Source organism: Mercenaria mercenaria, chromosome 17, assembly GCF_021730395.1.
Source record: "Mercenaria mercenaria strain notata chromosome 17, MADL_Memer_1, whole genome shotgun sequence".
Lineage (NCBI taxonomy): Eukaryota > Metazoa > Mollusca > Bivalvia > Venerida > Veneridae > Mercenaria > Mercenaria mercenaria.
In genome coordinates, this window is record NC_069377.1 from 36,236,981 (window position 1) to 36,256,019 (window position 19,039).

The 19,039-nt window shown below is 33.9% G+C and overlaps 1 protein-coding gene across 1 annotated transcript; it reads left to right on the forward strand.

Annotated features, from left to right (window-relative positions):
- Positions 1-16,190: 16,190 nt before the first annotated feature.
- On the forward strand, positions 16,191-18,839 carry LOC123536851 (uncharacterized). The gene has a single exon (XM_045320329.2). It carries the CDS (start codon positions 16,212-16,214, stop codon positions 18,834-18,836), a length of 2,625 nt encoding a protein of 874 aa, XP_045176264.2. The 5' UTR covers positions 16,191-16,211; the 3' UTR covers positions 18,837-18,839.
- Positions 18,840-19,039: the final 200 nt, after the last annotated feature.

Sequence of the window (19,039 nt, forward strand, 5' to 3'; positions counted from 1 at the left end):
CCTACTGACCTACTTTCTTGTTTTTTAAGATACAGCCTTGAAATTTGGATAACATGTACAGTTTTGCACACTAATCTTAAAACTGACATTTAGTGACCATGAACAATATGACCTACTGACCTACTTTCTTGTTTTTGAAACTTTAGCAAGGAAATTTGTTCAAGCAAGCAACTTAACTCAGGTGAGAAGTATAGGGGCATCATGGCCCTCTTGTTTCTTGTTTGATCTGTAACTCAACAATTCATCAAGGAATATTAATTTGCATAAATATTCCCTATTATTGGATCATATCATGCACAACTTTCAGACCCCTAGCTTAAAGTCAATTTGATGTCAAATGTTAACATGGTATTAACGTGGTCTGTTTCTTGTCCGATCCATAACTATGCAACCCAGGGTAGGATAAATCTTGTTAAATTAATGGAACGAGCACCCAGGTTTGTGAGATTTTTTCATCAAATGAATAATTGATTAATAGAATATTATAGTTGGTCAATATGCCATACCCGTGTCATATAATAAACCACATGTTGGATCTAATTAGTTGTCACGTGACAAACAGTGGCGTTCTCGCCTACAGATGTTGATCAGTTTAAATGTTTATCAAAATTAAATTTCCCCGTAATGAATAATAAAAGTAGGGACGGCGGACATTTTCCTTCAGACACATTGTATTTTGTCACATCGTCATCGAAACTATTTGCCCTCGGTTCAAAATGTTCAAGTTTACCAGACAAGCTAATCGGATTTAAAAGGCAATATATTAGTTATCTTGTGATATTTTATATCTCTAGAAGTCCATGTGTATACATCCGATATACCGAGGACATGACTGAAATTAAATGCGTCTACCTTTGTTTTATATTCAGGAACACATGATTACGAACATACGCGTAGAGATGTCAATTCTCTTAACATAGATATGTTAGCAAAATCCCATGAAAAATACCCTTCAAGTTTAAAGACAAAAGACGCTTTAAAAAGCTAGATTTTTCCATATCTAGAACAGATAAGATAATAAAATAAAAAGTTCTTTGTCCTATATCGAGACCTGTGATGTTATTGAAAAACCAATCACTTTGAATTCTGTATCGTTTCTTTATTTCTGCACAGGAGAAAAGGAAAAGGCAGAAAAAAATAATTTCAAAGGTATATTGTATTAGAGCGAAGTTGAGGGAAAATAAGTCTGATTGCTATCGAAAACAAAGCTTGGTTTGCACGGGAGAAACGATATTTGACGAAGTGTCGGTCTTTATGTGACCAACTCAAACAATTGAAGGAAGATAAATCCTCTCATCTGATCACAAAAGCAGAAATTGCCTTTACATGCTCAAGATTAGGTACTAACTTTTATCACACAGCTTCAGATTTGTTCAAAATTGTCATCAAAAAGAACGATAATGGCGTTAGAATCTCAACATCTGCATTTGGATGTACGTCTACGCATTAACTCCAAAGCGGCAAAGTAGATTCATTAGACGACACTCACAAGCTCATACTTGAGATTTATTACCGCGTTATTCACATTAAAGGTGGTTAAATAAAGTTTAAAACGAGCCAGAATGCGACCTTTTGTTAATATAGGTTCTACTGCATTTTTCATAGAAAATAGCGGATGTCCGGCAACAATCAGTATTTGGAAACCTTTGCCGTGGAAGATTTTAAAGATGATGGTCATATGTTGGAAAGTATCGAGAACCTACTGATAGCTTTGTTAAGTGGAATTTGTGAAAAGTTATGAGAATCAACCAGTCAAAAGTAATAGTTGACTTTATAGGATATTTATTGTGGTTGATTTCTGCCATTTCGTGTGTTCGTGTCGGCGAGGCGAAATGTCGAAATAACGAAAACACGAAACGTCGAAATAATGCATATTTGTTCGTGTCGGCGGGTCGAAATGTCGAAGACACGAAAGGTCGAAAACTGCTTATTTGTCGTGTGTTTGCTTTTCGACATTCGATGCGAATACACGAAGTAACAAAACATTGAAGGCGAAATAACGACATTTCAGAGGCGAAAACACGAACTTTTGTATTAATCACTTTTCGTGTCGGCGGGTATCAAAACTTCGTGTTGTCGCCCTTCTTTTGTCGTGTCTTCGTGTATTCGCCTCGAAAGTCGAAAGGCGAACACACGAGAAATAAGCAGTTTTCGACCTTTTGACCTTTCGTTACTTCGACCCGCCGACACGAACACACGACAAATGTGCAATTTCGTCCTTTTGTGTATTCGCCTTCCGGTAGGCGTGCGCGTAACAATTGCACATATACGCTGCTGAAATGAATTTGCTATCTAAATAATGTGTAATAATTTTTGTCCTAAAACGCAAGATAATGAATTCCATAAAAGATGTCATTGTGTAGATATTTTATCACTAGTATTAAATTTGTACATACATTAAGCTTCTGTCAGTCTTACGGGGCATATCATTACGCCGACCTGAACTTTGAATGCTATCTAGATAATGTGTTTACCATTCATACAAAAAATATTCTCAATTTATGATAGAAAATGTTTCATATGCAATAAAACATGTCACTCTTCAAGTATTTCAGTTCTGGTATTAAATTCATATATACATTACGCCCCATTTTGCGCCATTATTATAGTGTATTAAGGCAGACCCTACACAAAACATTTGTAAGGTCGAAAACAGCTCAATTTTCGTGTGTTTGCCTTTCGCCTTCCGAGGCGAATACACGAAGTAACGAAACGTTGAAGGCGAAATAACGATATTTTAATATCCGCCGATACGACTGTAAGTGATTAATACAAAAGTTCGTGTGTTCGCCTCTGAAATTTCGTTATTTCGCCTTCAATGTTTCGTTACTGCGTGTATTCGCCTCGGAAGTCCAAAGGCAAACACACGACAAATAAGCATTATTTCGACCTTTCGTGTTTTCGTTACTTCGACATTTCGCCTCGCCACAACGAACACAAGAAATGGCAGAAATCAGCCACCATAGTTATTAGATTTGTATCGTTAAATATATATTGCGCGCTAGGAGCACAGTATCATTCCGCGAAAGGCGAAAGAACGAGTGCTTATCTCACAAAGCAAATCTAATATTTTTATTACATACGCATCTACACTTAAAAAATCTTATAAAAATTATATAGATTTGTTATTATTATTTGCATGATATCATCGTTAAAGAAATTTTAAACGCAACGACATACGTGAAACTGATGTCACAAATTACGTCTCACACTTGATATGAAATTTGAACATCAATATGGAAAAATATTGACGTATCAGGTTCCATTGAAACTTAACGGAGTTATCAAATGAGTATGTCATAAGATTAGAAGTTGGTCTTATTGTAAACAGCTGCATACTACATTCTTTCTAATTTTTCTTTGTTGTTCACACTTATATGAAATACTATCTAGGAGACATTATAGATAAAGTTTCGATGTAGTTTTTCTTGTCCTGTTTTAAATCCTTGACAACTGATGGCTTACTTGAATGTTCAATTCTTCCTTCCCCACGTAGGTTATTTGATATAGGTAGAAACCGTTTACTAGTATAAAAATATGTAACAAATATACAACTGTTTTTGACAATATATTTCTGATCAATAAGTAGAGCCAATATCAATTCTCATTTCAAGATAATCAGATACTAATTTTGGTTTGGCAAGCGGGTAATGTCACTTATTTCGAACGACTTAACCCTCACCGATGTGGATTCAAAACCTCGCTTGGGGTGTAGGATACTTCATGTGACGAAGCCATGCAGCTGGCATACGGAATGTCGTGGTTTTACCAAGGTGACCGCTCTTGCCTGAAATAAAGCCCTGAAGGGCACCTGTGGTCTTCCACCATAATCAAAAGCTAGAAAAGTCGCCATACGACATAAATTGTGCCGATGTGACTCTAAACCCAGCTAAAATGAACTAATAGAAAAGCTTCAGCTGATAGCGGACACTTCAAAGAAGATAGTATTGTATGTTCCGAAGTTTTTATCTAACACAGACTACGTATCTAAAATCAGAAATAATCTGGGTACTGTATTTAGAAATGAACTATTCATAAGACCATTCTAAAATTGAACATGAACATAGTACCTCATAAGTATTCCAAACCGTCACAGAATTCTGTCATTAATTCAATTTAATTCAGTTTAGTCATATTTCATTGCTAAACAATGTATATTTTGTTTATGAAATACTTAAGATGAAACTAAATCAAGTTTGAAAGATCGACCTTTAATGTTGGATGCACCTGGGCTTCTTCGAAACGAATTACACATTTTTATATATATATCTTTTTTAAACGCAAACAGCCTAAGAATACAAAATGTCTTCCACAACAGTAAATTATAAATGGGGTTCGAACTGGAACAAAACTGAATTGGTCTAAACACTTAATTGTCATAACTTTATCAAAATACAGTATTACATGGGACATCTTTGATCTATTATCTAATGATCGAATTAGTTTCCCCTAAACGTTGTAGGATACAAAACTGCAGTTGAGATGTTAAAAAGCAACCAAGCTTGCTTGCAGAAGGTTGATCGTTCTAGCCAAATCGTTCTATTTAAAAAATGTCTCGGTGGGCACTTGAAGTCTTCAGCATACATTAAAGCCAGGTAGTCGCTATTCAATTTTCGTTTTGTTTGTTGGTAAAGTTACAAAAGGTTTCATGAAAAGAGGTTATGAGCTGACTATTTTTGACTTTTTTAAGACATTGCGCACGTTTAATGTTTAGTCTAAGCTAGTTACAGTCGGACTATTCATTTCCCTGTTTCAGTCATGTTCGGCGGAACAGGTGGAAGACTCCTTGACAGGAAATTCTGAAGACCCACTGAGACTAAGCAGCTTTGATTTGTTTTCTGACTTGTTTTGTCGGATCATAAAATAAGCAATGATGTATACGGATAGGTTGTTCTATGATTTCATGCGTGATTTACATCATAGTCCCCTTTTATATATATACATTATATAAAATATAAGAAAGAAATTTTTGAAAATTGGCACATTTGAAATATTTCATTCCTTTATTTAAATATTCGGCAATTTTCTAATAAGACGTGATTCGTGCTATAGTGTTTTATGACAAGAATATCTAACTTTTTTTTCTAAACAGATACATTTTTATGTATATCATAGCCTTCAGTTTTGGCATATTTAATCTACTGTTTGTGGAAATGTTTTAAAAAGTCATGCTTTCAGCACAAATTTGACATTAAACTTTTGCAGGATGAAACATAATTACCATATCATCTTAAAACCTACTTTAAATATTATTATAAGAAGAATATATTTTTAATATATTTTGTGTTCGTGACAAACAAAATCAGCCATATTATAACCGAAGAAGTTATAATGCTTAAAATAGAAAGTAATGAAGACTTCAAGTATTGACAGTATCGAAATAATGTTATTTTTATTAGCTCGTACCGGTATTTCAGCGGGACTAAGTTTTGCTTCCACAATAACTTTAATGTACACTTTTTTATGAAACTTGGTATATGGATATAGGGCAAATTGGAGAATATGCACGGTCTTTTATATCTTTCATATTGTTGCTATGTCGAACATGTGATTGTTTTTGTTTTGGCAACAGGGTTGTACAATATAACAACAAGACGCTCCGGAATTCCAATGGAGAAAAAGTCCTCTTTTCGTAATCTATCTGGCCTATACTATTGACAGATATTGGTCTGAAGCATCCTTAACTCAACGTTTCTCAAATTGTTTTCAAGTGGTTCTACTCGATTCACCACTGAAGCTTCAAGCGGAAAAAATAAATCAATTTCCACTCATGAATCTCTAAATATAAGTTCGCTTTACCTGGTCAAAAGTATCCACTAAGGTTTGTTCAAATAGTTACGCTTCACTTCCTCTTTCTTGCCATGGTCCTATCTATTATATTTCGGGATGAATATTTTTCACCCTAAACAAAATTGTTGTATTCAGTATGAAAATGTGTAATGACATAATGTTAAAGTCAAAAGATCAAGGTCAGATGAAAGTCTTTTTGGTCATTATTATGACTCTTTTGTCTTCTACATTCTAAATATGGCATTACAGTTCACTTAAGTTATATACTTGGTATTTTATCAAATGATTATATTTTGGTGAAACATCAATGTTTCTTATAATCAGATATCAATCGGCTGTGAATCACTTTATCAAAGGTTAATTGAATGGTTTGAATATATTGTACCGTATTGCAACGTTTGACATGCTATACCTGCGTCGTATCATAAAGGACATGTTAAATGAAGTTTGGTTATCTGATCGTTCATGGAACAATGGAACAGTTTGTTTGATTGAAATAACAAGCTCGTAAGAAAAAAACACGAGGTTCAGTCGGAATACGTCGGATTTTATGCTATGCAATCGACAGAGAATTCGGATAAAAGCCGATGTTCCACGATTAATTGACGTTATTCTTGTCACATGATCTTGATAATTTCGAAAAAATACCGTTTTATATCTTTGTACAAATTTCATATTTTTATGCAGTGAGATAAATTAAAAAGCTGATTTTTTAATGAAAATATGCCGAAATTACTTAAGGATGTACGAGCGATTTTTTCTAACGTTAAGAATTTTTTTATACTCTGTGAGCTTGAAGAACATTAGTTTCTAAGACAAACAAGAGCAGAAAAAACATAGGTCACCGAACTCGTTTTAATTTTATAGGGCATTTTGTTCACCCACTGCTTAAGCATTTCTGAAATTTTGTAAAATTAGAAAAATGGTGGTACTATATAAAACATATAATATCCAACTTAATCTTATAGGGATTTCAGGTCTTACAGGTTAATATGAATATATGGTGTTGTCAGTATTATATAAGCATAAATGTCACAAACAAGTCTCTTTAATTTTTACACGTTGACAAAAGTACCCCACCCACATTATTTTCAATGGAAAAAAACGTATTTAGGCTGAACACCACTAAATCCAGCTGTTCTTTATTTCATATAAAATCCACTTACTTTATAACGGGTTTTCGACATTTTCTAGCATATCAGATTTTCAGAGACTTATATTCCCATAAAGAACTACATCGCTACTTTAGAAAAACAAAAAGAAAAGGGGGTGTTAACTTTTATATAAGAAAACTACAGTTCGTTTAATACAACCCGCTGAATTTACTACTTTTTGCTTCTTTCAATCTCTCTTTTCGAGACATTAAATTCTTACGCCGCCATTTTTACCTAGCATGCGATAGGAAATGCCAATTTCAATAGAATGCAAAGTGATACATACTGAATCGCGGTAGGGTAAAAGTAAGCACGTTGCTGCCGAGAAAATGCACTAGGAAAGGAAAAAAAGATTAGTACTATTTATATTTGGACTACTTGTGATAGACCTGCGGAGGCTTACATTCTATTTGGTAGTGATCAGCCTATAAGAGAAAATTTTTGTTTGATTTTTCCATGAATTTGCATGCATTCTCAAGGTACACCTATTTTACAACGATTCTGCTTAGTTTTGGTGCAAAATATTGAGAAAATATAGAGAAATGACAATTCATTACAGGTCACCCCCATCACCAAAAATACACAAAATTTAGCCCTGTGCACGCAATATTTCAATTTATTTTACCTTACTCGTGGAATTTTCATTTAAGATCCATTTAATCGTTACGATGTTTGTCATTTTCACTCAGAAACATGCTAATTGCAATAATATTTAGACAATTGAAGTGCTAAAATGCGAGAAAAGACATTAACTATGTCCTAAAACGAACCAAAATAGAGCCACCTGGTCGAAAATTCGATCTAATTTCCAAAAACACAAGAAATTTAAGAGTTTTCAGCCATTTGTTACCGTTTTACATCATAAAGAATAGATTTATGGCATTTCCATTCATTTTCGAGGAGTTTCAGAAAATACCATGTATTGCTCCTTATTATAAGAGAAAATTTTTGTTTGATTTTTCCATGAATTTGCATGCATTCTCAAGGTACACCTATTTTACAATGATTCTGCTTAGTTTTGGTGCAAAATATTGAGGAAATATAGAGAAATGACAATTCATTACAGGTCACCCCCATCACCAAAAATACACAAAATTTAGCCCTGTGCACGCAATATTTCAATTTATTTTACCTTACTCGTGGAATTTTCATTTAAGATCCATTTAATCGTTACGATGTTTGTAATTTTCATTCAGAAACATGCTAATTTCAATAATATTTAGACAATTGAAGTGCTAAAATGCGAGAAAAGACATTAACTAGGTCCTAAAACGAACCAAAATAGAGCCACCTGGTCGAAAATTCGATCTAATTTCCAAAAACACAAGAAATTTAAGAGTTTTCAGCCATTTGTTACCGTTTTACATCATAAAAAATAGATTGATGGCATTTCCATTCATTTTCGAGGAGTTTCAGAAAATACCATGTATTGCTCCTTATAAGAGAAAATTTTTGTTTGATTTTTCCATGAATTTGCATGCATTCTCAAGGTACACCTATTTTACAATGATTCTGCTTAGTTCTGGTGCAAAATATTGAGAAAATATAGAGAAATGACAATTCATTACAGGTCACCCCCATCACCAAAAATACACAAAATTTAGCCCTGCACGCAATATTTCAATTTATTTTACCTTACTCGTGGAATTTTCATTTAAGATCCATTTAATCGTTACGATGTTTGTAATTTTCATTCAGAAACATGCTAATTTCAATAATATTTAGACAATTGAAGTGCTAAAATGCGAGAAAAGACATTAACTAGGTCCTAAAACGAACCAAAATAGAGCCACCTGGTCAAAAATTCGATCTAATTTCCAAAAACACAAGAAATTTAAGAGTTTTCAGCCATTTGTTACCGTTTTACATCATAAAGAATAGATTTATGGCATTTCAATTCATTTTCGAGGAGTTTCAGAAAATACCATGTATTACTCCTTATAAGAGAAAATTTTTGTTTGATTTTTCCATGAATTTGCATGCATTCTCAAGGTACACCTATTTTACAATGATTCTGCTTAGTTTTGGTGCAAAATATTGAGAAAATATAGGGAAATGACAATTCATTACAGGTCACCCCCATCACCAAAAATACGCAAAATTTAGCCCTGTGCACGCAATATTTCAATTTATTTTACCTTACTCGTGGAATTTTCATTTAAGATCCATTTAATCGTTACGATGATTGTCATTTTCATTCAGAAACATGCTAATTTCAATAATATTTAGACAATTGAAGTGCTAAAATGCGAGAAAAGACATTAACTAGGTCCTAAAACGAACCAAAATAGAGCCACCTGGTCGAAAATTCGATCTAATTTCCAAAAACACAAGAAATTTAAGAGTTTTCAGCCATTTGTTACCGTTTTACATCATAAAGAATAGATTTATGGCATTTCCATTCATTTTCGAGGAGTTTCAGAAAATACCATGTATTGCTCCTTATAAGAGAAAATTTTTGTTTGATTTTTCCATGAATTTGCATGCATTCTCAAGGTACACCTATTTTACAATGATTCTGCTTAGTTTTGGTGCAAAATATTGAGAAAATATAGAGAAATGACAGTTCATAACAGGTCATCCCCATCACCAAAAATACGCAAAATTTAGCCCTGTGCACGCAATATTTCAATTTATTTTACCTTACTCTATGAATTTTCATTTAAGATCCATTTAATCGTTACGATGTTTGTCATTTTCATTCAGAAACATGCTAATTTCAATAATATTTAGACAATTGAAGTGCTAAAATGCGAGAAAAGACATTAACTAGGTCCTAAAACGAACCAAAATAGAGCCACCTGGTCAAAAATTCGATCTAATTTCCAAAAACACAAGAAATTTAAGAGTTTTCAGCCATTTGTTACCGTTTTACAACATAAAGAATAGATTTATGGCATTTCCATTCATTTTCGAGGAGTTTCAGAAAATACCATGTATTGCTCCTTATAGACTGAACACCACTAAATCCAGCTGTTCTTTATTTCATATAAAATCCACTTAGTAATACTTTATAACGGGTTTTCGACATTTTCTAGCATATCAGATTTTCAGAGACTTATATTCCCATAAAGAACTACATCGCTACTTTAGAAAAACAAAAAGAAAAGGGGGTGTTAACTTTTATATAAGAAAACTACAGTTCGTTAAATACAACCCGCATAATTTACTCCTGTTTGCTTCTCCGAGACATTAAACTCTTACGCCGCCATTTTTACCTAGCATGCGATAGGGACATGCCAATTTCAATAGAATGCAAAGTGATACATACTGAAACGCGGTAGGGTAAAAGTAAGCACGTTGCTGCCGAGAAAATGCACTAGGAAAGGAAAAAAGATTAGTACTATTTATATTTGGACTACTTGTGATAGACCTGCGGAGGCTTACATTCTATTTGGTAGTGATCAGCCTTTTATATCTACAAAAAAATTCTGACGTTAAGATTTTCAATATATTTTGCAGCATTAAAGACACACATAAATGCTTCAAAATGGAAAGAAAAAAAGTTGGGGTCACCGTGCATTTAAAAGATTTATTAAGAAAAAACTGCTAAAAAGCGGTGAATTTTGATATTTTTTGTTCTTTTTGTTTTAATGTATATTTTCTAGATAATATAAAGTGCTATCTTGAAAACTTTTATTTTATTTATAGCTTAACATTATATGTATCAGTCAGAAAAATATCAAAACCAAACCTGATCTACTTTAATAGCAATTTGAAATTACCTACCCCTACCCCATTGTAAATCTTACGTTAATTTTAGGCAGATGCCAGCCAAAAATAAGGGTGAAAAAAATTCTTTTCGCAAAAAGCATAATATGTTTGGTTAAATGGTACATTTTAGCCATATTTTAATTAATTAGCATTAATTTTTGGCAAAACTTCTGTTAGAAAGCAATATTCGAAGAAACATTTTTCAAAATGGCGGATATCCTGAAAAAAAACGCTCGTACATCCTTAACGTCGATGAATCGATCCTATGCACATATCAATCAGCTTCCCGTAATAATGATATGGAGATAGAGTGGAAAACTAAGACATTTTTCATATGTACGTAGCACTGACTTAAAAGTGGTCAGGTACTAAATTTGTTCAAACCAAGTCCATGCGGCAAACTTTGTAGCCACTAACCATGTATCATCGACTTATAGAGTTATATATTATGGAAGAAAGTAAAACGGTTAGACAGGAGACAATTAATTGGAAACATTTACTTACGAATGTACTATAAGCTTGTGAACAAACCCCATTGTGACCCTCTAATTATGCACAACAAATTCACGCAACATGTGGAAATGGATTGACCAGGTGACAGGTCAAATATATAGCCAGTGTATTCTTATTGCCGTATTTACTCCACTGAAAGTTGTAACGTATTTGCTTTTAGTTATTTTGTATTTTGGTACAGAAATAAACGCACTCTTGGTGCAAAATGAAACGCCCCCAGGGGTGCTTAAAAATAAGTAAAGTTTCTTGTCGACGAAAGTCCCCACCTGTCCTGGATTGGATGGATAAACTTATTTCCAGCTTAGCTCACGGCAGGCGTCATTTACCTCCCCTGCATCCGGTCTAGACCGAAACTGTTGGAAACCGTACCAAATTAAAGTAAATCACCTAGCACTAAACACTAGTCGGGATATCAGCCGCAACCGGGAATCGATCCGGGTCCGGTAATCGAACGAGGATCGCTAGCGTTGTAGTCCAAACTGCTAACCACTGCGCCAATGACTCCCTGATTAAACGATGGCATACGGAATGTCAATAAGGTAGAATGGTCTTGTCGTCCTTGTGTCCGATCCAGGGGTTCCGCACACTGATGACCAATATTTTAAACAGTCTTGCAACCAAACTTTTACAAGATGATCATTTATATATTTATATACATGTGCCCTAGAAGGAACGTTTGCTATGCTTTAACTTGTTTTCCTGTATCATTTACACAGCTGTTTACAGCCAGATTCCATATTAAGATTAACTTTTGACCTGTCACATGATCACATGCTTACCATGCTTATTCAGACAAGACTGGTGAAACTAGAAATTATTTGTTTACATTAAGTCTCCTACTATTTTGCCGCATATTTTTTGTTTACACCTATTGGCAGTAACCACCAATTGCATTGAATGATATATCTATTTGACGTCAAACAAGCATTTAATTTGTTTAAAAATCATTATGTAGCAAAATAGAACAAAGGAGATTATCGATTAAGAACGAGACGAAGTATTGTATTTCATTTGTTACAAATCACGATAATACAAAATAATTAAACATAGGGCCATAGGGGATTATTGGATAGACATATAAAGGTAAAAGTTACTTTAATTTGGATATTTATCGGAATTATGATTATAATAATACATTTGCTTTGATTTATTTCTTTTTATTATGACAGTTTCTTTTTAGAAAACTCTTTTATAACTCGGCAAACTTCATACTGAATCTTAGTCAGATCTTGTAGTAATGTAGGCATAGGAAATAAAGATCAATATAATTGCACCTTTACTAATCCTACCAGGTGTTCTGTATTACAAAAGTGGATCTATTGTGACATTTTGATACAAGCAAAACTGTATTATCTGCACTATTATTTACCTACTGGTACTTCATTTTATTATTGGCTTGTTAAAAGTTAATTTTTTACCATATGTAAGTTGACAGAATCATAGGAACCATGTCTTGAGGGGTAAATCAAACACAAATGAATAAATCCTTAATGATTTTGTTGTGCAAAAAAGTATGATATTGTGTCTTAAACAGTTTTCATTTTCCACTCAATTGTGTAATTGCAAGGGAAGTAAACTAATAGATCTCTACTTATAAGTACTAGCCCAAGGCAAGAGTTGTCATTCTTTGTGGATCACAACTTTAAATTAAAAATTAAAACTTCTGTTATTGATATTAACAAAACTATCATAAACTTCACATTTGTGAAATCATTTTTGGTTATTTCAAGGACTTGGAAATTAATTTCTAGACTTTATTTAATGTAATTCTATCATTGAAAATTTTAGGGCCTATCTCTAAGTAATGCATTGGACCGAATGCAGAGTAATTTTAAACTTACTGCATCAAGTGGACAATACCAAACACGTGCATAAAAGGAATCGATAATGGGGAGATAACCCCTATATCATACAGATCAATATTTACACTGATTGATATTAATAAGCAGATTAATTGTAATATTGCCATAAGTATAGTCTCACCATAATTTATAGAATGTGTATTGTACTGAATTAACCGTAATAGCCTCACAATATAACCGATTATTTCTCAGCTATATAATAATTATTATTTTCAACCAATTGGAAGCTTTTATTTCTGTCACATGACAATACAGTAGAAACAAGAATGGTACTGTGTGATTTGAAATGCATTCACATTTTCTTAAGAATACATAGTAACATCCGAAATCCACAATGCAAAAACTCTATTTCTTTTGTTTTTGTTTTTCATTTTTAACTCCAGTTCCAAAAACATATCTTTTTTCATATTAGCGGGGACAAGTCTTCGGATTCCTTATAGAGGAGGCATTTGGAATTACTTCCCTTGTATATAGTGACAGCAGTAATTTCTTAAGAAATGCGATAACTTTCTTATTTTTGAACGAAACACGTCAGTACTTTAAATTAATGTTTTTTGTTGTTTGCGAATTAAAATATGTGAATTTTTGTTTTCTACATCTATCTTTTTATGGTGTGAAATAAAGATGTAATTTAACAGTGTTGAGTATAATACTGAATTCAAATGGACTCGTACACAGCAGTAAATAAAGGATATTTGTTTGTTTTGAGTGATTATGTCTCACTGAGAAGTGAGAAAATTTCAAGTATTTTCATGAGCGCGTAGCGCGAGAGAAAATGTGAAAATTTTTTCACTTCAAGGTGAGATATATTCCATATTCAATTCAATTCAATTCAATTTTATTCAGGTTATAAGATCATAAGAATATAATATCATATTTAAAAAAAAACATACATCACATAAACATATTCAATATAAAAGACAATTATTCTAAGGATATGATATTAATAACTAATCATATGCAAATTTGATCTTATAGCCCACTGGCACCAGACCAGAAATAAATGCATCTGTACATGTTATACCCTACCCCTAAGTATTCTATATTCAGAACCATGGTCATGAACGGGAAAGTGTACTAACCAAATTCAATCGTACATTTCTCACCTAAAACGCACAGTTCGGTGAATGGGTGCCTAGTATATTGAACAAGCGATAATTTATCTTCCATCATGCACCAGTCTCATTGTCTCAATATTCCATATTGCAGAGATGATCCACATATTTTATGCTGTAGTCAACGTTACAGAAAAAACTTGCGTGAACTCCCCTAATGAACATCGGGTCTAGAGGTCACGGCAGTGTGCACCCGTTAAGCGAAATGTAAACAAACAAGCACAGAATGTAATATTTTCACAGTTTTACGATAAGACTCAAAATGATGAATGAAATTCATCTTGTATATGATTTTGAATTTGAAATCATACACTGGTATACATCTATTCTGTTTATTTAATTCATTTTGCACATTTATGTTGCATATAAACATTTTAGCGTACACGTGTAGTAAAATGCCGACTGACTTACATTTTCACATCAGCCAATCAGAATGGTTTTGTAATCTAGAACGGAACTTTACCAGGGAAGTTCAAGCAAGTTTTTTGTGTAACGTTGAAAACTCTATAAACTACACGTTGTTTTTCTAAGACAAGAAGTATTGAAGAAATGTGACTGTTACACAACGAAAGATAAATTACCACTTGTTTAATATCCATAGTACACATTTACCGATCTGCGTGTTTTAGGTATGAAATGCGCGATTGAAATGGGTTAGTATATTTTCCCGTTCATGACCATGGTTCTTATAGAATACCTAGGGGTAGGGTATAACATGTACAGAGGCATTTTCTTTCTGGTCTGGTGCCAGTGTTATAGCCTCAAATATAAACGATAAACAAACAAATTTTCTTTTTATTTTATGCTTAATTACGTTGAGGTGTGCATTTTGCAACAAATTTTAATTTCAGCTCGGGAAACAGACGCACGTAAACGGACATGACGTCAGACGTGATGTGACGTAAGAAAGACGCACACGACACAAAGTTCCATTTTATTTTATTTTTTTGCTGCATACCGTTATGAAATTCTCATTAAGTAAAATAATTTGAATCGAGAAATATACTATAAAGAACAAAGTGCGACTACAATTTTCATTTTATTTTAAGTAAATAATTTAAAATAATTTAAAATTTATACACAGTGCATAAGTAGATCGGCATTAACAGTGAGTGATATGCAGTGAGTGATATGGATTTTTATCTCACTGATAATACACAGTATTTCTTTAGTTAGCATAAAATAATAACCTATATATATAGCCTCGTCCAAATATGGATTATTACTACCGCGTACTCGTACAATAGAATTTATTGTACTCAACACTGTTAAATAATTTCATATTATTCTGTTTCTATTTTATATATCCAATCGTGAACGTTTATTTGCAGCACATGACCGTACAATATATTACCGTATTGGACGCACGTGCGTACAAAAAAAACCCTGTATTTTTCCGTATTTGGGCGGTTCAACAGGCCCATGTTAAATATAAGATAAAGCCCGAAACTACAGAAAAGGCACATATAACATATTTAATGAATTATTTTTAATTTAAACTGAGAGAATAGATATTGAATAAAAAGGTTACAATACGAGATACATTTTGACGAGTAACCAGCTGAGAAAACCATATTGGACTAGCGACTCGTCCAATATGGTTTTCTAAGCTGGTTACTCGTCAAAATATATGTCCGTATTGTACAGAACAATGTTAAATAACCTAATAATATTCATTTCCCCGCTAGCACAAAAAAACTTCAATTGAATACTTTATAGGAAGTCCGGTATCGTTAACTAAACTAATTCTATAGGGATCTTTCACCGCTTATCTTTTCAAAGCGAACTTAAACTGTAATTAGTTAATGGTATTACAATATGACTTTAATGGGTGTTCGAATTACTTTATACTCTTCTTGCAAATTTACCATTTGTCTCTAATGCCACTTTCTTAACAGTAGTTCATGTAACAGCGGCATTTAGACTCTATACAAGTACTGCTTTGTTCTCCGCAAGTAACTGACAACTTCGCTATATGCAAGATATATCAAAGACCCGATCGCATTTAAAAATTATAGCTTTTGTTTTATTTCAGGCGCAACTTGATATGAACATCTACGTGTATGGATTCCATTCCTTGGAGTATGGAGAAGTTAAGGAAAATCCTTGAAAAATATCCTTCAAGTCTCAAGGCAAAGGACGCTTTAGAAAAGCTTACTCTAGAACAGAAAAATAACAAAATAAACAACTCTTTAACCTATCTCGAAACCTGTGTTGATATTGAAAAACCATGCACTTGGAATTTTATATCGTTTCTTTATTTCTGCACAGATGAAAAAGAAAAGGCAGAAGAATTCAATTCAAAGGTATTAGAGCATAGTACAGGCAATACAAATCTGATTGCCATCGCAAACAAAGCACGGTTTGAACTGGACAAACGAAATTTGACGAAGTGTCGGTCTTTATGTGACCAACTCAAAAACTTGAAAGAAGATAACTCCTCTCATCTGATCGCAAAAGCAGAAATTGCCTTTACGTACTCAAGATTAGGCACTAACTTTTATCACACAGCTTCAAATTTGTTCAAAAATGTCATAAAAGAATACGATAACGGCGTTAAAGTCCCATCAGAGTACGTCTGCATTTGGATGTACGACTATGCATTAACACTAAAGCGGCGATTACATGTCGGCAATTTACATGATGAAGAAGTAGATTTATCAGACGACAAGCACAAACACATACTTGAGATTTTTTGCCGTGTTATTCACATGGCAGGTGAAGAAGATTGTTTAAAACATGTCAAAGCACGAGTATATGTTGATATAGGTTCTATTGCTTATATCATAAAACATAGCGCAAATCCGCGTGAAATGAAGAGTCTCTTACCAGAAGATTCAGATTTGGACTTAGAAGTACAAGATTACTTTGAGAAAGCTTCCAATATTTGTCCTCAGGACGTGTATGTGTTAGAAAGAAGCGCAAAATATTACAGGTATATGCGAGACTATGAAGAATCAGAGCGTTTGCTGAAAAAGGCTCTTGAAATAAGAAAGACATCATTCATATATCACCATCTTGGTTTGAATTTACTGAAAGAACTTGAACAAAAAAACTTAGTTCGACAACGTTCAATAGGAAGTAATGGTTCTGTGCCACGGAACCCTCCGGCATCCGCAATTGGACATTCAGCTTTTACGAAATCTAAGGCAAAAGGCATCGCAAAACAAAAAACAGATCTAGACGATATCAACACTAAAGGTCAGCAAACCCCGGGAAACATCAATAAAACAAAACACACAAAAGAGGTGGTGACTCAAATGGCAGGAGCTGGATCCAAATCTACAATAAAACTGGCAAATACCAACCGGGAAAATCCTAGATATAATAAGTTTGAACCCCTGTCTTCGTCTAGTACAGATCACGCTGTTTTTAGTCCAAGCCAAGATGCATCAAAATCAGTCATTAAGAGTCCACTCAGACCTAGGTTTATAAGTTATGAAGACAATAAAGACAATGTTGACAAAATAATAGAATACTTTGATGAAGCTATAAAACTGTCTACAAACTGTGCTGCTTTGTACGATAAGGGACTGTTGTATCGACAGACTAAACGGTATGAAAAGGCTTTTGAGGTTTTTGAAAATATGACGAAAAACAAAGACGATAGTGTTTCCCTGATTTACTTGGCAAATGCGTATGAACAAGCAGCCCTGTGCATTCTTGACCTTTTAGAGACGGAAATCCATATTTCTAAAGAGGCAAAGACAGACATGGAAACCAAATTGAAGACGTACTTGGTCAGTTCGATAGAAATATCAAGCAACTGGATTGCCAAGTTTCCTTCTTTGAACAATTCTTGGAACTCTTTACCTACACTAGGGAAGGTTCTCAATACTGAATCGAACAATGAAGAAGACCTTGATCATTGCGCGTTTTACTATAGCAAAATACAAGATTATACGGGGGCAATTCAAGCTCTTGATAAGTTAGTAAAAAAGGCGGACATTTTTCAAGATAAGGCAAAGACATATCTTTGTCAGTGTGACTATGACAACGCGGTAATGACCTTTAATTGCTACTTGAATCACAAACCCGAATGGCGCGATGAAATAGATACCAACCTGTATTTGGAAGTTCACATTAAAGCCGGCTTAGATGCCTTTGGAAACGGGCGTGAAGACATAGCTAAACTTCGAATAAGGAATGCATTTGATTTTATAGAAAGTCCAATTGAGAACGTTGACCCTTACGATGTAAAGGACTGTGGACAAGATGACAAAGAAAAATATGACCTGTTCATTCTGTGTGACATAGACGATGAAACAAATGGACAACATCTCATGACGCTTTTAAATAGGTTGGGACTTCAAACAACTTCGAACGCAGACAATATCAATATTCTCCCGGGCACCCCTGAAGACGAAGGAATAACGCACTTGATGGAAAAGTCTAAGAATTTTGTCATCATAAATGACACCAAGGAGATGAAAAAGGAAACACAATATTTTGCAAGAATTATAGGAAAGCTTGCCAACAATAGACCACAAGACATTGCAGTTGTTGTGATAACAAGACCAGGAGTAGATCTAGCAGGAGTAGACGTGCCCTCAATGATCCGTTATGGACCTACAGCCACAATCAGTATGGACATGGAAACCTTAGCCAAGGATGATTTCAAAAATGATGCTCATATGTTGAAAATTATCGAAGACTTACTGATGGCTTTGTTAAGGCCAAAAATTTAGGTGTGTTTCCAGTCTCCCGACCGACCTGAACCATTTTCTCCCGACCTCAGCAGTCGTAGAGAAAGGTACGGTACGGTAATGGTTTTTATACACGTATCATGTATGTTAAGACTGCAGACTTCTGAAAAGTTGAAAAAATCTACCGGTCATTCGGGTTTATCACTTCCGGTGTAAACAACATGGCAGATCTAAAAAAAAATGAC